Genomic DNA, 20,354 nt, shown 5'->3' on the forward strand with positions numbered 1-20,354 from the left:
TATGGTATTTCAGCAATGGCAGTTGTCACATGTTTCTGATGAAATGCATACAAAACATTCTTGAGAAAAATAAGGCAGTTTAACAGTACCAAAAAACTGTATTTCCTCATAAACTACCCATTCCTGACTGGAAACTGCCATCAGTTCCCCAGGCCAAGACACTCATTACCTACAGTGCTGTACACACTAGACAGAAGAACGTGTTGTCCAGTAAGTGTAAGAAAGAAAGAGATACAAAAATGAAAATGTAGGAAGTCAAACATTTACTTACTTTAGACCTGGATCTGTTTCTCCATATTCATCCAAGTAGGGTGCAGGGTATAAGCAGCCCCTGGTTTTACCTTCAATGAGGACAACTTTGCACTCCCTGATTCTTAAAGAAAAGAATAGCTACATTTAAAATACAACTCCAAGGAGGCTCTTCCCTTTTTGGTGAGCTTAACTTATGTCGAAGTAATGTTTCTTTATCTCAGACAAAAAGAATCAAATGCTTTGACAATGTTGTGAATTTTGTCCTTCTAATATTTCCCTTTATTCTTTAACACATTAAATTCTGGCTACTTACTTGAGAAACATGCAGACTCCAGCTCCACATTGAAGAGCATGAGAAGTACAGGCTCCCAACTCCTCCCCATTCACCAGTTCCTGACAGCAAGTATTCTGGGAACACAACATGGCCCCACAGAATAAACACAATACTGGGTGTTTTTGTTCATCATCAGAAGACCGTGGGCATCTAAAAGAAGTGTAACCAGCATGTCACAGTAGGAATTAAAACTTTAAAAGAAATGTTAACTGAAGTTAATGTTCCTTAAAAAACTCCAAAAAGATCCATCCAACCAAATAAAAACCCCAACTCATAATCAAACAAAAACCTAAGACATATTATGTCATAATCATTTCACATATCTGCCTTAGGTTGTGTTTTCACACTGCTTGAAATACTTTATCTGCAAGATATCTGCTTTGAGGAGGAGGCTGACCCAGATGATCAGCAGAAGTCCCTTCTGACCTGAATTATCCTACAATTCACTCTTCTTGGCATAAAACAGTGCCATCATCTGGGCTTGTTGTGTCCAGTGCAAAAATAATTTTCAGACTTATGGCCAAACTGAATGCACATTGCACTGGAGAAAAATGACCAGCAGATTAAGCTATAAAAATTTTACATACTGTCTTATCAAACAAAAATTACTTCAGTTAGCAAGTTGTGTTTCACATTTAAAAATTAACATGTGCTAGTATTGGCCAGTATAAACATACCAATGCCTTCACTTCTACAAAATAATTTCTGTTTGGTTTCAACACCAGTTACAGTAACTGCAAGAATAGAAAATTCACTAGAAGTGACAAAACATCCAAGAAGACAACTAAATATGCCACATCTTACTTAAACTGAGAGGCTTGGTTCAGAAGGCAACTATAGTCTTCAGGAAGCTCTATTAAACGATTTCTTTTCCTAGGATACCTGGGTAAGTGGAAAAGTACTATTATGAGAATAATAAAGATCAAAGCAATTAACAGAACAAATAACTATGAATCCCTGCTAAGCTTTTGGTCACTTCTGCAAGTGTCTACAATTCTAGAGCAATTCTTAAGTCCTGGAATCCCAAGTGAGACACTCCACATGGGAGCTTGAATATTTCTATATTCCAGCAAAGTGTTGAACTTAAATTTCATATATAACCTACATGTATGAAGACATTTCATATTTCAGTTAGCTTTTGTTCTTTCCTAGAGCAGGACAGATTACTTGTCTAACAATGTTGTACAATCTCCATGAAGAGTCACTGCATGAGGAATAATAAACAAGACATTTAAAGACAAGTGTACTTCTAGTAGTAGAGCACAAGGAATAAAACACGCAGTCTCTAACTTGCCCACAACAAGCACTTCATTCTCTCAAGTGTTTTAAGTCAAAACCAGAAGAAAACAGTAACAGTAAGCTTACCTTATTGCAATGCTTTTCCCTTTCAAACAACTTAACACCACTGGGTCAGAACACCACCTATTTCAAACAAACATTTGCAGATGACAGCATTTTGGTAAAAATACACATTTAGGTTCATTAAACTAAACTAGTAAGTGATAAGCAAACACGAAACACTGATAAAAGCATTGATATTTCTACCTAAAACTTTGCAAGGAAAAACAGGGTTGTTTTTTTATACTTTTCTTAAGGAGAACATTTTAAGTTTGCATATAGGAGGAAAAACGTATGTGAAAAAATGCTTAAAATTATCATCATGCACATGAAAACACAGGATTAACACAGTTAAAAAATGCATGCAATCTTCAGACATACTCAGTTTCTCAAAGTGGGGTACAATACACAGCACCTTTTGGAATACATGCGCTAAAAGACAGCATAAATAAATATTGCACAGTCTAATAGAAAAACATTTGCTGTTTTTATTAAATAATCATCACCTAGTGGTTATTTTACAATTGTTTATTGCATGATGTGTGCTTGCTTAGAATGGCCAAATGCATCTATTGAAACAATGGCAGGTATTGGCCAGTTACTGAACAGAGGAACTGGTGCGTTTAAGATGTTTTTTGAGTTATTTCTACAAAAAGGAGGAGAAGGGAGAAAGAACTACACCAGATGGTCAATCTAGTATGCTTCATTTAACACATTTCTCAACAATCATCAAATTTAGTCTTCTGAAATAAGATTCTGTGAAAAAACATATGGGAACCTGCATGATGATTTGGCAACTGTTACTATTACGTTAAATATGCAGCCTCCTGCTTGAAACCTCTTTTTCTGACTTGGGAGCACTGTAACTATTTGTTAATCCTGCTTCTAGTGATCTTTCCCAATGTTCACAAGCATCATCTTCTGTGTTCTCTTAGAAGCACTGTTATGTCTTTGAGCCAATATCAAGGAACAAGTAAGACAAACTTATTTAATAATTTACTTGTAAAAATTAATTTATTAATTTATAAGTAATAATATATACTACACATGGAATTGATCATAATAAAACTGTATGTAGAGAACTGTCTAGGTCAGCTATATGGACTATAAGTTGGAAATCAACAGTTCAAAATGTCCCTACATGGAAGAAGTCTGGACAATAAAGGTTAAAACAACTAGAGGTTAGAAAACCCAACCAAACAACAATGCAGTAAAAGTTAATGTGAGTCAGAGAATTCTGCCAAGAACCAGGAATAATCATTAATGCAACCAGATGCTCAAATGGTCACATTAAATACACATTCTCCAACACAATATAGCTGGATTATTCTTAATTGGGGTGGGGGATGGTGTGTCTGTTTATTTAATTTGAGGTTTTGAATGCAGAATTTAAACAATTCTTTATTTACTGCTACTTTCACAAACTAAAAGAGGGGAAATTTAGGTCAAAAACTAGGAGGAAATTCTTTCCTTTGAGGATGGTAAGATACTGGAACAGGCTGCCCAGAGAAGGTGTGGATACCCCAGCCATGGCAGTGTTCAAGGCCAGGTTGAATAAGGCTTGGAGCAATCTGGTTTAGTAGAAGGTGTCCCTGCCCATGGCAGTGGGGTTGGAACCAGATGATCTTTAAGGTCCCTCTCAACCCTCTAACATTTTATGATTTCATGACTGCAGATGGTAATGCTCAAACTGTACCTTTTAAACATTAAGCCACTTTACACATCCACCAGTCTATTTTGCAAAATGCTGAGAAGAAATAATACAAAGCCTCACCCTGTCAGCTACAGGATTTTCTACAATCTCATTTTATAGCTCATGTAATCAGCATTTTTTCTGTAGACAGATTAAAAATAGGAAAATGAACATTAAGTGGCATATCAAGCAAGCAAAGGTTTAAAATAACTTCTGTCTGTATGGTTTCATATAGGTCTGCAAGCACTTGTCCCGTAAACTATAATTATTTAATATTGGAATTACCATAAAATAGAGAATGCTTTATGTTTTTGAAGTGCTTTAAGAGATTCAGTATACCTGTGCAAAATACCTGTTTAGAACTTCAGTATGAATTTGAGCTCAATCATTTATTATCAAACTTGATCTAGAATTCCCACAGGGCCACCACAACAGAAAAACATGGCCTGTCCAGTCCCAGTTAGTACCTTTGAAGCAGTGGATTTACTGTGTCCCAATATTCATGAAAGAGCAGGAACAAATTTGTAGGTAGAGAGAGGTAACTACAAAGTGCCTTGAATTGCCCTTCTTCAGAAACTGCAAAAGAAAACATGAACAACTGCTTAAGTGTTTCACCACTGCTGAATAATTCACTCAAAACTAGAAATCTCCTGATCCCTTTTCCATTGAACAGTCTGTATCCTACATCTTCAGCATAGCTCCTACGTAGTACAATTGGATATTATTCCACCAACTTAATCAGAGCTATAGTAACTTGGATTAGCTGAGGATCCGTTTAAACAAATTTGATTAATTATTATTAAGTATTTTTTAATGTGTAAGTTACTGCAATAAGATAATTCCTTGCTTAAATTACTGCATAATATGTAACACAGTGCAGTAGGTTTCTGTACTCGCATTTTTGTTTTTCACTATCCTTATGACAGTCCTCAATGATATTAAATTTTGCTGTAATAAAGTCAGTGCTAACAGATTACATAAAGTTGGGCTAATTTAATAGTTTGCTGGGTGGTCATTTATTGTCTCTGCTACAGAAAATGACATTGTTGGTTCACCAGTAAGACTCTTCCCTACAGCATCAAAGATCCAGACTCCTGGTAAGGATAAGCATATCCCGAAGTGCAGAGATTTTGACTTGTATATTCTAATAAAACTCAAACTTAGTTCACAGTTCCTATAAATCAATTCTATATTTTTATTGTTATATGTTACACATGTTATATTTTGTTTCAGTTATTCATAGAAATTATGGTCCTTCTTTCCAAATAGTTGATGAATGAAATGTTTCACTGCATTTTGACAGATGTCAAACTATTTATTTTTGGGGTTAGTATCTGCAATGCATTAGGTTTCTTCAAGGAAGAGGCTTATTTTTTATAATGTGCTTTATATCTATTTGGCTTTGTTTTGCTCAATCCCTGTGCCTTTAGCATTTACCAACATTAGCACTACACAAAAAGATTGGTTTTTAAAATATACTCCAGGCAATTTCTCAGGTGATGTAATCTAAATTCCTGAAATTATCCTTAAACCACTGAATCTTTATCAACAACTACTTACTATCAATAAATCATTGATAATTCACATATTTGCATATACTCAGAACCTCAAAAGTAATGCTCTTCTATGCAAAGAAAGCCAAGACAACGCAGCTTCTCATGCCTGTCCCTTCCTTTACAAATTAGTAATTCCTTTACTTCCCAAGTCTTACTTTAATGTATTGACTATTGTTAAGTTATTGGGAACATTTAAAAATTCTTTCAAGATGAAAAAGGTCATACATTTGTTTTCTCACAATTACCTTGTAGTAGTTCCTCAGGTGGAGAAACTCCCAGCAAATAATGAAAAAATAAAGCAGCACAACGAAGGTAAGGCATGATGCCTGTTTTAACACAATCCCACACAAGCCAGCCTGGAATATCCTGACTAAAGCAACTGTAAAACACAAATGAGAAACAGCTGCAGTAGTTCACAGTGCAAATCCTTCTAGCACTTTCACATTTTGGCTAGCCTTGGTAGAATGGTAGCTGTGTAGAAGCAACACTCATGTACCCCAAAATCTGTGAAACACAGCCACCAACACTTAACTTCCAGCTTCCCTTTTTCCTAAGGAATGAGTACTGAATTTATGCACCATACCTGTACTAAATCTTCAAATTAGGTCAACTTCTACAAAAAATAAACAGCCAATACACAGCTCTAGGTTATTCAAAATAATCTGATATAAATAGTGCAACACGTCACACAGAGCAATTGATTCTTACACTGGTTGTATTTTATTACTAAAAGCCAGTAAATTTTTGAAATGGTGAAAATTTTTGATTCAGTTGGTGTTTTGAATGTAGTTTATGAAAGAGAAAAATCCACTTAGACCAGCGTAAGTACTCTTCAGAAACAATAAAATGAATAGAATAAAAAATTACTAATTCATACTTCATTATGGAAGTCACAACACTAACACTCATCATTTACACTTTATCCCCCTTTTGTAGTAGGACCATTTTCTTCTTTCTGGATTCCATTCATAACACAAGAGATCTAAACCAAAATAATCAAAGCAAACAAAAAATAAATACTGTAATTGGATGTATTTCTCTCCAGAATGGATACAGGTATTTTTTTATTCTCAGACTAATGATATACTCTGCTGTCCACAAAATGCAACCACTTTAACTAAAAGCATTCCTTTCACCAGTTTCAGTGTTCAGGAGCATGGGAAGAAAGCACAAGGCACTTTGCTAACTCCCCATACAAAATGGGTAATTTTTTTCCTGTTTTCTATGTTGTGCTGGTCAATGCTGTGGATTGCTATCTTTCGAGGAAAATGTAATGCTGCAACTGAATTGCACTTACCCACTGGTGTACTGGCAAACCTCTCTACAGAAAGACTGTGCAGACTGTGCCTCCTCACTGTTGTCAGACGAGTGAGCAGTGGGGGATTCTGCACACAAAAAGATGAATCCACTGTAAATGCACTCCATCCTGACACACTTCTCTTTTACAAATACTAAAACCTTTTTTTTTATTATTTAATTGCATTACAGAATTATTTCCACTTTACTTTGCTTAATTCTTTTCTATTTGCTATTTTCTGCCTAAAAATGTTCTCCTAAGACTGAATGCTGTAAGGAACAATCAGGATTACTCCCTCATTGCTTATCCTTATGTAAAGAACTGCTTCCTTCCCTTGAACTTTTGAAGTTGTCCTACATAGCTTAAGCTACAGAAATTTAAAAAAATGTTTAGTTTTTTTTTAATTCCTATCATACTGAAGAAAAAGAAAACTAGTAGCTACTAAGCCTATAGGCTACTGGTAATTTTTAACAATGTTATGAAATAGAGAGAAAAGTGAAAGTCTCTTCTATCAGTTTACAGGATTCTGTATTTTGGATCTGGGTATTTACTAAGTTGAAGGGTACAGAAAATTTTATTTCCCAAATCCATAATGATTGTCACTGTACAGCTCAGTGACACTGCTTGGCAGAACTTTGATTCTCCTACAAGGAGTGAAGAAGGGAAAGTTACCCCTCTGAAATGACTGACTGGAGCAAGTACTGGTACATCAATAACTACTTTGTTTTCTTAAAGCTTAAGTACACAGAAGTGATACAATAAAATGCTCTGAACTTGATGTAGCACTATTTAATTTTTACCAGAAAACAGTTATTACTACTTAGCCTTAAGTGTCACTTATTATGAGGAAGTTTATACCTGGAAGACACTAATGGTGTCAATACATTATTTTTAAGAAAGTGTGCAAAAATGTCCAAAAATTGCAACATAAATACACATCTACCTGTTGCTGAAGAGATGACAATTTGCACTATGTGTGCCAGTGTTGTCAGATGGAAGAGGTAGAGGTGGTTATAGGCTGAACTAACTGATGAAGGTTGCAAGTCTACAGCATCTTCCCAGTATAAAGATGGAAAGGATAACACAGCTCCCACCTACAGTGAAAAGGAATAGGCAAATATTAAAGTAACAAAAATTTGGTAATAGATACAAGGGTAACAATTATATTCTCACCATACATTTGTATTTTATTTCTGTAGTCTGTTAATCCAGCTTGCTGGTTTTAATTCAAAGTGTAGGAAAAACCCACTGGAAAATATTAACCATTTGTGCAGCATGGTACATAGGAAACTCTCTCTGAGTTGCGTGGTAATTGCCAGTTTAGAGACACACCAGGACAGGTTGTCCAGTTCTAAAAAGCTTAATTTCTGTTCTTTGACATAAGACTGCAAAAAGTGCAAAAAGTGAGAAGTGAGACCGAGCATTAGATAGAAAAGCAGCCACGGTAAAACAGATTTTATTTGGTGAGTTTGGTTTTGTTGGTTGTTTTATACTTGCTTGGGGTTTTTTTAACAGCAGAAAAAACTATAATACAGATTTGTATTAAGAACAGAAATAAGAGGCTAAGAAAAATACAGAAGGTAATGAGAGTGAACGTCAAGGAATCAATGTATGAGATACTGACTGAGACAAAGGGAAAGTGAGGGAAAGAAACTGAGTATATTTCTTAGGTTTGGTTTTTTTTATGCTTAATAACAATGGAAGTGGTAAAAAGAAGATTGAGATTGCAAACATGAAATTTAATAAGAACATGACAGCAAAGACTTGAAAGTTAGCAGAACTAAAAGTAAACATACATAGCAGTCATATGTAATCATTTGATTGTTGTTCTTGTATAATCATTTGACTGATGCAAGTGAACAGATAGTGCAGGACTATTTACAGAGTACAGAACACAAAAATTTATGCTCAAAAAGAAGTATTAAAATGAAGAATAAAATGAACCTGCTTACCAAAATGTGGAACATATCTACTTCTAAGAGTGATGGAGTGTCCTCCCCTTTAAAGTTTGGCAGGAGAACTACAAAATAAAGTATCAGTTATACATTTAACACATATTTTCTTCTTTTGGATTGAACTGCAGTATCAGAATCTGAGTTTAGAGCCTCTATCATTTTGGTGTTTTCATCAAAACAAAGGTCCAGGTCTCTAAACTGAGGATCTATTTAATTAACTGCTTACGACTTATTTAATTGATTGTGCATGTTTAGCTATTTCCACATGCCCAAACAGGTGACAATTTTAATTAATATATCTTCAAAATTCTGAGACATAGATCTTTATTTCTCTGGCTCTAATAAATCCCACACCGTGTTAAGGGTGATGGTCCTTAGGCACCTCAACACTAGATGCCTCACAACCTCACCAATACAAAAGCCTAAGAACTACACCTAAGAGTCTTACCAAGTAGAAAGCAAATGAGAGTGTGGGATTCACAAAGGCCACCATACTAACCTAATCAATAAGAAACATGGGGGAAGTTACATGCCCCAAACTAGCTCTCCCTGAGACCAAAATATCTTAAGCTAGGCTTCAAGCAGCCTTTTGAAAGTACTGCAAATCACAGAATCATAGAATGGTTTGCATCAGAAGGGAGCTTAAAGTTCATCCAGTTCCAATCCCCCTGCCATGGGCAGGGATGACACTCACTACATCAGGTTGCTCAGAGCTCCATCCAGTCGGGCCTTTAACACTTCCAGGGATGGATCATCCACAGCTTTTCTGAGCAGCCTGTTTCAGTGCCTCACCACTCTCACAGTAAAGAATTTCTGTCTAATAATTAATCCAAACCTTGTCTTTTTCAGTTTAAAACCATTCCCCTTCGTCCTGTCCCTATCTACCTCGATAAAAAGTCCCGCTCCTTCCTTTTTATAAGCCCTCTTAACATACTGGAAGGCTGCAATGAAGCCTCCCCAGAGCCTTCTCTTCTCCATGCTGAGAAGATGAGGTCTCACAATTAAGAAAGAGAAATACCTATTTTGTGGCTTTACTCACCTGTTTAGAAGAGAATTTGAGTAATTTCAGACACTGCCAGAAATATGTAGTACCCATTTGTTCCAGACTTGAGTACCTGTAAGTCTGGGTAATCTGGGGTGAGTTCAATCCACACCCCAGAATTTCAGGCAACTGAAGCGAGCACTGTTGACAAGTACTCCGACCCTTGTTTCTATGCTGTACTAAGCTGTGTGACATTTTGGAACAGAAACTTCTGTGACACAAAAGGTAGTACATAAAAGAAATACAGTACCTCCTAGAAGACGAATCAGGTGTTTCTGAATCAGGACCTGGGGGGATGTTGTTCTCTGAGCAGCTGCAAACTGCACTAATGCTTTAAGGCCACTGTGCTAGAGCGCAAGAGAAAATGGTTGAAGAGGAAAAAAGGCTAAATATAATAGTGATATAGAACTGTAAAAACATATCTACATCTACAAACATAAAACACATTTATTAATTAATTTAATATGAACATCCATATATAAGCAGACATATTATTCTTTCAAAGTGCTCTTTATACTATGGATCCAAACATTGAGAGATATCCCTTGACAGAGAAGGATCTTGATGTTAGCAGTTTCAACAGGTTTATAGATGCATGTATATTACAGATAAATTTTTTTGTTTAAAATATATTGCATAACTGACTCATCCATACCTGTCTATTTTGTAGAGATCCAAATAAAGGCTTGCCCTCTGTTTCCAAAAGGTTTTCTTAAAATTAAACAGAGAAAAAAACTAAGTTGCTTTGTTGTACACAACCTAATACAAATTTATTCTTAGTATAGACACTCATTTATAAAGCTCAACTTCATTCTTATAAAGAGAATTCTCTTGGAAAAAAAATTGGTCTTAAATGGCACTGAACATTTCCCAGATAAATTATTTTAGTAAGCTTCATAAAAATTTTCAGCTTTCAGACCTTGCTAACTAAGGATTTAAAGGAACATTGTTTCATATGGATGCTGATAACACATTCATTCTATGGATTCAGATTTATTTTCAGGTACCCTTATGCAATGCTCCAGACCATCAAGTTTCATTTACAGAGATGCTATACAGCCATCTTACCCTCATGTTTATCATAGAATGTTAAGGGGTTGAAATGGACCCTAAAGATCATCTAATTCCCACCCCCCTGCCATGGGCAGGGACACCCCTCACTAGACCAGGTTGCTCAAGGCCTCATCCAACCTGGCCTTGAACACTGTCAGGGCTTGGGCAACCACAACTTTCCTTGGCAACCTGGCAAAATTTGCACTATTGCATTTGACTGCACTTTAACAGAAATATTTTGAAAACAAAATTCCCAAGCTGGAATACAATTCAGCTTTCCTCCCTGAGTGCACTGATTCTGAAGGAATAATAAAAAAAACAAGCCAATAAAAATAAGAAACCAAACTCACTCAGTTGAGTAAAAAGGTATGGTGAGGATGTAATTTTTTTGCACTTTAGTCGCTTTTTGGATATGAAACAGTACATTTGGAATTTTTTTAATTTGATTTAATTGGGAGATTTTGGTTTGGAGGTTTTTTGTTGTGTGGGTTTTTTTGTTGTTGTTTTTGTTTTTTTTTATTTTGAGTTTGTTTCTTTTTTCAAGGATCTGGCTTTTGGCAATAATAGTAATTCAGATCCCTTGGGTCAACGATACTTTGAACCTCCTCTAGAGGTTTCTCTGAAGTTCCTTGTCTAGGCAGCTTGGCTACATGCCCATTGAATGGTTTTAATAATGCACTCTGAGTACACTCCAGACCAGCATTCTGAAGCTATGCAAACAGTTTTGCTTTACAATTTCACAGAAGTCTGCTCTATTTGCAAACAAAAATGAATCCAAGGAAATGGTGTGGCCTAGGATAAATCAAACTGTCACAGTAGTCCCTCTGGCTTTATACTCTTGTCCTCCAGAGTACTTGGACTTTCTATGACTAACACAGGCCTTCAATATCACACCTGTGGTTAACAGTTGCATTTATATACTTGCTGGCAAGCTCCTCCCTGACAGCCACGAGTATCTTTTTTCATACACCAAACAAAACCAACCTGCACATCATTAAGTACAGTAATGTTAATAAGGTGGGTGGTTTCCAGTCTTTTCTCAACTTTTTTGAAAACTCTTAATAGAATCCATCGAAAGATGCAATCAGTTTTGTGACTACTTCTGCCTTATCAGAATATTCCCAATCTACCTAAAAACCTAAACTCGTGATACTCCAGTTCAGTCTAGTCCATTAGAGATTTAAGGTAGACTAAACTTGTACTTCAACAGTTTCCTCAAGAAACAGTTGGTATAATTGGCAAATCACATTTATGGACATATACAATTACATTCTCAATTCTTTCATCTTGCATGTCAGACTTAGCTCTTGCCTTTCTCCCTGCCTGGAAGCCTCTACAGATTTATCTACAGCTTCATGTTTATTACACAAACTTATTTGTGTATGTAATCCAGAAATGAAATTGGATAAACAGGTACATTATCCCAAAAAATGAGATCACTTTTCTGGTAATTTTTTTGCCTTCAGAGATTCATGGTAGAGAATGTGTGGGTTACTTTTTTTGGTGCGTTTTTTGTTTCTTTTTCTATCAGGTACCTACTTAGCAATCTCAGAGTACAAGAGACTTTCCTCTACAAATTCCACAAAGATTCTTTAAGGATACAGACAAAAACAAATAATGAGACAGGGAGTACTATTTCACAGCTATTAGATATTTAGCATAGGAGATGCCTGCAGGTCAGTGATCTTTGGCAGCCTGAGGATATTAATTGAACACGCTTAAGGTTACAATCAGTAATGTGGAACATGATCACTAACTGCTGTCTCAAATTAAACTCAATGTTGGCATTCCATATCTCATTTCATGATCTAAGAAAAACATCCTACTATTTATATTGGTTTATAGATAATAATTCTATTCTTATATATGCAATTACATATAACTTACTTTTGCTATACTATTACATATGGCTCGTACTTATGTAAAAGTATTATTTACACAATCATATTGTATAAAATTATACAATCAAGCAACTGTAACATTTTCAATTACAAGACAGACTAAACTGAAATTATGCTTTACCTATACACTGGATGGTAAAAGCACACGTGCTCCAGGTCATCATAGGAATCCGGGAATCAGCTTCATTTGGAGCCACTTTTAGCCCCACTCTGTAAATGGTGGTGGCAAAGAGAATAAGCATCTCCTTGATACTGCTTGAGTACTTGGCTCTGCAAAACCAAGACAAGATAATTTCAGTCTCAATTATTAATAGTATTTATTACTTACTGGTTAATCAATCACTAACAAAGTAAGTTCAATCCAGGACAGTTATTTATTAAAGAAATACTGAATACAAAGACTTTTTGTCTGGACAGCGGTGAAAAAAATCCCTAGCTTTCAGTAGTAAACAAATACCTTGACATAAAAGGCTCTACAAATTGAGACATTAAGAGCTGCCAGGATGGAAAATATTACTTCTGTGTACTACACTATAATTCAGATTAGAAAAATGCAACTATTTTGAAGCAAAATACAATGAAAGTAAACATTGTAAGAAATTGTAATTATAAATCCTGAAGTGAAAACAATAAGGTGCTAAAAATGGAAGACATTTCAAGCACGTTTTTAAATATATATTTTAGCATTTAAGCCCTTCTCAAATGACACTAGGCTAGTTTATGTAAATGTAGTTATATGTAAAAAAGCATTTAGCAGTTTCAATGGCTTGTGGGTTTTTTCCTAAGTCACACACACAGAACTTTCTAACAGAAATGTATGACATTTGTATTAAATCTCCGTATCTCTATGGACAAAACAATTGTACCACAAAGTCTGGGGTTAGCCAGGCTCACACTTAAACACCACTTTAACTATAGAATTTTTCCTATGAAGATCAGTTATCAAGAAAAAATTTGATTCAACTTTCTGACAACAGAACATTTTTTATTTTTTTACAAATAAAACATACATGTGGGTATTTTGCATAACTATGATGTCAGTCTGAAGTAGCAGAAGTAGAGTATTTACAGCATGATCTAAAAGAAAGAAAAGTATCTACCCATTCATTGTGTTTTAGTGGGCAAGTGCTTTTGGCCACTGGAATTGAACACGCTTGATGTTACAACTGGTAATGTGGAACATGACCACTAACTTCTGTCTCAAATTAAGCTCAGTGGTGGCATTGAGTTTAATTCAGGATAGAACAGAAATAGAAACAGACAACACAGCCCTATTCCCTTAAGTGATCCACATTCCACCCTTGTGTCCAAACCCACCGAAATCTATGCCTGAAACAGATGTGTGGCAGGAAAATTAAGGCAGACAGACAATAAATAACTTGCCTAGAGGCACAGCAAGTAACCCAAATCACTGGAATTGTGGATTGGAAGATTCCAGACTTCTAGCTTTGTACAAAGAACATAAAAAGTACCAGACTGGATTTGACCAAAAGGTCCACCTAACTCCTCACAGATCCCATATTCAGTGAATGCTCGTGGAAAACAGTAAGTAAGCCCCCAGTCAGATCATACAAATCACATGTCTTTCCTTCAATACAAATTCTGAAGTATACCCAGGATACTGAATGGAAAATTAATATAATGGAGGGAAAACAGGCAGCAACACTTACGAGGACTGAACTCCGAAACTAAGGATGGAATGGAATTCCAAAGCTGAGTTCCCTGTTCCCTTGTTGCTGAAAGCTGGAAGATTTTGTTTCTCTCCTTCCAGGAAAAAAAAAAATGCATCCAAATTAAAACCCAAAGAAGCTGTTACAGTTTTTACTGCAGTTTAACAAAAGGGAGTCTTCTTTTTATTTGAAACTGATTTGAAAATAATTGCAAACACACCTCACCAGCCAGACTATATTCCATGATTCCTCTTTTAAGTAACATTTGCCTCTATTCCCCAAAATAGTAGATTCTCTGTGTCTTCCGTTTTCTAAACACTCATACCTGTTTTCATTTTGTCCTCTTTAATTTAGTTTTTCCTCTTTTTTACTACCTCTCAGTCAATACAAAAGTTTAATTGACCATGAGAATTAGTCTGTTGACATCCTCTCCAAGCGCACATAATTTTTTTTCTACAAGAAAGATGGAAATAATTTAACAGAAGCCAGGAAATTGGTGAGGACACCGAAATCAAGACATCAGCTCAGAAAGAGCAATGCCTTTATCCCCAGCTTCATTTGATACTGTCTTAATTGACAGCAAAATGTATTCTTTATTTGAAGCTTTCTGCTGGTACTAGTTAAAACATGTACTGACATATATCCCACAGAATAGCTTTAAAATCAAGATAACAAACCTTTAGCATTTTTCACACTGTAGCCTGATATCCTGACTGTGACAATCTCCAGCCACCTAGCTAGGGATAGAATTTGAGCTACTGCCTCTGCATCCTCGCTGAAAACAAAAATAGAAAGCAGGTTTTACTCAAAGAACCACCTTAACTTAAAACAGCAGACACAGCTAGATCCAAACACATTAACTCAGTATTTGCCCAGTTTTACTGGCTTCAGAAAATTTGAGCAAACAGTACAAAATGAAGTGTAAGGCTAAATACTAGTTCTAGGTACTTTCTCATTTGATTTCAGCTCTAAAGAACAGACAATCCAAAAATGTTTTATAAAAGTAAAAAATTTACTGCTAAAAGACGTATATTTGGCTAAATAATAAGGAGATATGCAGTATTTTATACAGATGAGGAAGCTCAAACCCAAGTTTTCCTTCCAAAAATTTGAAAAGCTGACCATCCTCAAAGTAATTTTTCCTTTTTAATTAGAAGTTATGCAATCTGATATTTCACCTGTTTATTTTTTGAGCCTGCAATGGGATGATAGGAATCACAGTATTGCACAGAGATTTGCAAAGTGGGCAAAGATACTCTCCATTCTCCAAGTCAAATATCTGTTCAACATGCAGACGCTGTCGAAAGTTCAGCTGCATTGCTTCAAAGTATCTACAACATTAAAAAGGAAATTACTAGAAAGTGGAATGGCTCAAATGCAACATGAGCACAAAGGTTCAAAGCATAATTATGCAGCAAACACTTATCCAAGCCAACAAACAAGTATTTTCCTTTGACTTATAACTCTTTTACATGCTTGGATGTGAAAATAACAAAACCTTTGAGCACACAGATGAAGTAATGCAAAAATGCATGGTGTATCACTTACAGGAAAATGATGGCAAGTTTTCCTTGCTGATAATATCCTTGTAAATTTCATTAAGATTTTGCAGACAAGCAGTCCTTATATTTTCTACTTTTCCATCTTCAACATAATGAAACACTGTATCTAATAACTCTCCTATGCAACTCACTATAGTGAATTTGAAACAAGTATTGAACATATTGTTATTTAATTTTAGGAAACACTACTGGTAACATTTCACAAATGGTTAATCACCTATTGATTGCAATTACTGAGCCTCATGACTAGACAGTGGAACTGTAGCCTTCTTTTAACAGGAAGAGAGAATAATATATTAGAATACCACACTTCAACTATTTAACTGAAAAGGATGTAAGAAACAATTATGATCTTTTTACATGTTTCATTATAATTTTTGCCCCCTTCCTAGTGGATGCAGTAAGCCTTCAATTTTCATTAATCTCTCATTGGTATCTATAGGAATTAAAAAGATCAAACATTTAAATCTTCTTCTCTGGATACAAATTCAGTCCTAATGTTCAGACCAAGTATGTAGGATCTTAGAGAGAGAGATGAAATTATCTAACTTCCACGCCAAGGTTAATAACTAGATTTTTTTTTTTTTGCTTTAAATCATACATCTTAAAAAAATAAAATAAAATCCCATTTCTGTGAGAAGAGAAAGTGGATGTGCAGGGGCAAGAGCAGAAGTTCTAATGAATACAGAATATTGAGGAAAGTATTTTGTTATGAACTAAAACCCATGCATTTATTTTCCTCACATTCACACAACTATGTTTTTGCAAGCAACTCCTCTTCCTCATACATGGCAACTACAAGGATACTCCACTCATTTCAACTTGCTCTGTTTTACAGGATTTGAAGTACTTTGAGGCTGTACATAGAAAGGTATGTCAGGCATCGTTTGGAGGAATATTAGTAAGTTAGAATGTCTGTTATGTAATAAATAAAAGACTATACTCAAACCTTCTGTGCCATCCCGTATGAGAAGAGCCTGTTGTCCAGTTTAATCCCATTAACCCATACAGCAAGTCATCTTTTCTTAAAAAGAGCAAGGGAACTGAGCTCCAATGTTGCACTACTTAGATCTACGCAGATGTAGAGGGATCTGCCAAGAGCAGATGTATTATACTCAAGGAACAGACTTCTGTATCATTTTAAGTGTGTGCACCTATTTATTTTGTACTGATGTTTTATTGTAAAAAACAACGTATATATACACATGTAGAAAAGTGAACAATAAGCACTAGAAGTTTAGTAAGACTCTTTAAAGTAAAATGGCACAAGTACAAACAACAAACCTCAAGAGATTTTTTATAACATACGTCATATAAATAGTCGCTTGTAATTGCATGACTGAACTCTATCCAGTGGTGGAATTATTTCTATTATTATTTCACACTGTTCATATAGTTTAGACTTGCCAGACCTACATGGAGTGAAATGTAGGACGATTCTATTCTGCAAGCTAGAAAACTTGAGCCTTTTAATGTTCAGGTTGCATTCAAATCCAGAACACTTAGTCTCAATTGTGGGTCCCCCAAACAATAGAAATCCAGTAAAGTTTATAGCAACTGCATCAATTCTTCACCCTTACTTTTCATTAAGGGTACCTTCAATGATATGGGAGGGGTAACAAACAAATATTCGTTGATTTAATCACTTCTATTCTAAATGCAAGAATCTCTTCTAAAGACTGACTGGAATAAATCAGTTTCACCCTTTAAGTACTGACCTGGTGACAGACTTTCAGAGTATTGCTGCTACTGAATGCTCACTACTGGTTCTCACTGGACTGCTAAAAGTAAACCTACTCAATACAGTTTCTTATTCTTGACCAGTTTTACACCATTGTTTATATTTGCATAAATTAGTAACTCCTTAGAGATTCTTCTCTGGGTCATAGAAGGCCCTAAAAACTTTTGATCGCCATCATCAAGTCAAAACATCTTTTGGGCCATATTTCACTTCTAGATAAGTAGATAAGTAGAAATAGTTTTCATCCTTTAATTAAATATCCACTTACTGTACTGTGTTTTCAGTGGACTCTCAGATGATTTAGAAAATAGATTAATTAAAAACCACTAAAAGGCAGCAAAGACACATCCTTACTTCTGCCAGCAGGCTGCATGCATCACATGACCACAGCTCCCTGTGTGGGTCCCACAAGGTAAGTCAGGGTGCATGAAGAGAGGATCTACTGTATCTAGAAACACACAGAAAAAATTATTGAATGAACAATAATGTAACTTCCCATCAGTATGAACAGAAATGAGCAGCAATATAAACAGAACATGAACCTTCAGACCTTATTTTCCTACAGTTTGCACAGTCACATTACAACTTCATTCAGCTAATTTTTCCAGACCAATCATCCAGCAGAGTAATGACAAGCAGAACCCATTTAAAATACAGAAGGTTTTCCACTAATTATAAAGAAAAAGATGCCAAAATTCAAAAGCAAATTGGTTAAAAAGAAAAAAAGGTGCTTCTGTACTGGAATAGATCTGTTGAATTCACTATCACTGAAGCTTTTAATGTCTTTCTTACTTTATTTTTACATGAAAATGAAACTACTAAGGACAAGTAGGATGAATAATTTCTCCAACTAATCTCATATATTTTCAAACCACTGACACCAAAAGCACTGCTGAATAACAAAAATCAAGTTTGTCTTTTACTAATCTTGCACAGTTCTAAACAACAGAAACATAATGAGAATGTACTGATGTCTTTGTGTTGTACATGCAGCCAAAGTGAGATCCCACTTTCACTTTAAAGATATCTAAATAATACTGAACAGCAGCAGTCCTCCATGCCTCATCTGGGGGACTGTTTGTGATTTTGAACAAATACACTTGAATCTGACAAAATGAAAGAAAAAAACAGAACCTAAATTGCACTGGAAATAATTCTGTTTGACTGCAGCTGAAGCTGCCTTAAGTCAAATGGAGACTGAAATAGAAAGTAAACTTGGTATAACACTGAATTGCCACTATCTGCACTTCTGCTGGGGGAACAAGCTTTTTCCCATTTTTTTAGATCTTGAAAGAAAAAAGTTCTTACAGGCCTCCTGTAAGAGCAGCAGAGGACCATGTAGCAGGATATAAGTACTATAAATAATGCCCAGAAATAGCTTCAGAGAAAGAAACTCCATTCTCTTCTTTTTAAAATTATTTCAATAGCCCAGCATGTCACTGCAGAAATTTTACAAGTGTATCTGACTACAAGAGCACAGGACTTAATCTGTACTTCAGGGTAGCACAGAAAAAAGGAAAAAAAATGCTATTAGTATATGACCTAGACAAAAATTCTATAAAACTGGCTTTAAAATGCCATTACCAGTAGTTTGCTGATTAAAAAAAAAAATGGAACAAGCAGGATTCTGTAGGAGTTTGTCCTAGGCCTCGGACTATTCACTACTTAAAATTGTTCAGAAGAGAAAACATGCAGTATCTTATTAGTGAAACAACCTGGTAAAGGTTTGTAAGCATGATAAAAAGTAGGGTAATACCATGGGGAAATACGAAAAAATTATGAACTTTCCTCTGATAACAATCAAGAGTTTACTTCTAAACTAAAGCAGGAATAATGAACCACACAAACAGAATTTAAAGCTATTTTCTACATAGTACTGTTAATAAAAAAATAGGACATAGCATCCATTTTGCTCTATGAGCTGACCACAGAACACAAAAGAACACCCCCACATCTGAAAATAAGAAGGAATTTAAACAAGTTGTAACAGCATCTATCTTGAAATATTACTAACTTCCTTTTTCAAAAAGGAGAAAAATGTGAGTACTTAAGTCCTCCCTTATAACTGTATTTATTTTCTTCTTTCCCTTAAGTAACAGACCAAAATTTCCATCATGTTTAGTCAACTGCTACTTACAAAAGAACTTCTGCTGGGTTTTGTGTTCCCTGCTACCAATATGCAACTACACAAGTGTAACTATTGTGACTGTGTAACTTTCTTGTGTTCAATGTTTTGTTCACTCATCAGATGCTACCATACGATCCTCGCTTAGAATTTTTAATTTTTTATATTGTTGTTTTCATTACTTCCTGGACATGTAAGGGGGAATAAAAAACCCAAACCAAAACAAACACCCTAACCATTTTCAGGTTGCCATATTGGTCTCTGATAATGTTCATTTATTTCCTCCATATTGGGAAAAATTGCAGCTGTACCTGAATAAACAGGAACTGTGAACAGTCTTGTTTTTATCCAAAGCAACCACTGCCACCAAATCTACGTATTTTATTAAGTCATGTGAGATTAAACCATTTTCTGATTTCTCCCAGCAACAAATCTAAATCTTCATATACTTCTCCTTTAAGTTTTAAAGCATGGATTTTAAAACAGTTTAAAAGTTTTCACTGTTTTTTTCTTAAGTAAGGTAAGCTATTTAGCAACCTGACGAAGCAAAAGAGTTTAGTTGGTTCAAAGAGTTTGATCTCCAGGTACAGAACTGCTTGTAGTCTTAGAGAAGAAAAATCACATACCTCCTGAGAGTTCAAGAATTCTGCTCCTATTCTGAGTTAAGGCAGTTGACTTCTGCACACAAGCAGATAGTACCATGGCAGCACTTTCCAACTTTACTTCCTGCTCCTCCTGACAAAGAATACAGGTCAAAACTTCTTTCTCAGTGACAGATGGACCTCGTTTGGGACCCAAAGCAATTCTGGAGTAATCAACTGCTGAAGAGATGCTG

The 20,354-nt window shown here is 35.4% G+C and overlaps 1 protein-coding gene across 2 annotated transcripts in view; it reads right to left on the reverse strand.

The window, feature by feature from the left end:
- The window catches only part of UBR1 (ubiquitin protein ligase E3 component n-recognin 1), a 63,443-nt gene that overhangs the window by 531 nt on the left and 42,558 nt on the right, over positions 1-20,354 (reverse strand). For both annotated transcript variants that reach the window (XM_069017454.1, XM_069017453.1), the window contains exons 30-46: positions 20,146-20,351; positions 17,749-17,842; positions 15,270-15,422; positions 14,769-14,866; positions 14,092-14,185; positions 12,543-12,691; positions 10,123-10,178; positions 9,718-9,814; positions 8,423-8,490; positions 7,414-7,564; positions 6,471-6,558; positions 5,419-5,552; positions 4,085-4,193; positions 1,952-2,008; positions 1,391-1,468; positions 566-736; positions 272-373 (exon numbers count right to left, since the gene is read on the reverse strand). In XM_069017454.1, the coding sequence (XP_068873555.1) occupies positions 272-373; positions 566-736; positions 1,391-1,468; positions 1,952-2,008; positions 4,085-4,193; positions 5,419-5,552; positions 6,471-6,558; positions 7,414-7,564; positions 8,423-8,490; positions 9,718-9,814; positions 10,123-10,178; positions 12,543-12,691; positions 14,092-14,185; positions 14,769-14,866; positions 15,270-15,422; positions 17,749-17,842; positions 20,146-20,351 (1,905 nt within the window). The remainder of the gene's footprint in view (positions 1-271; positions 374-565; positions 737-1,390; positions 1,469-1,951; positions 2,009-4,084; positions 4,194-5,418; positions 5,553-6,470; positions 6,559-7,413; positions 7,565-8,422; positions 8,491-9,717; positions 9,815-10,122; positions 10,179-12,542; positions 12,692-14,091; positions 14,186-14,768; positions 14,867-15,269; positions 15,423-17,748; positions 17,843-20,145; positions 20,352-20,354) is intronic.

This window comes from Aphelocoma coerulescens, chromosome 5, assembly GCF_041296385.1.
Source record: "Aphelocoma coerulescens isolate FSJ_1873_10779 chromosome 5, UR_Acoe_1.0, whole genome shotgun sequence".
Taxonomy (NCBI): domain Eukaryota; kingdom Metazoa; phylum Chordata; class Aves; order Passeriformes; family Corvidae; genus Aphelocoma; species Aphelocoma coerulescens.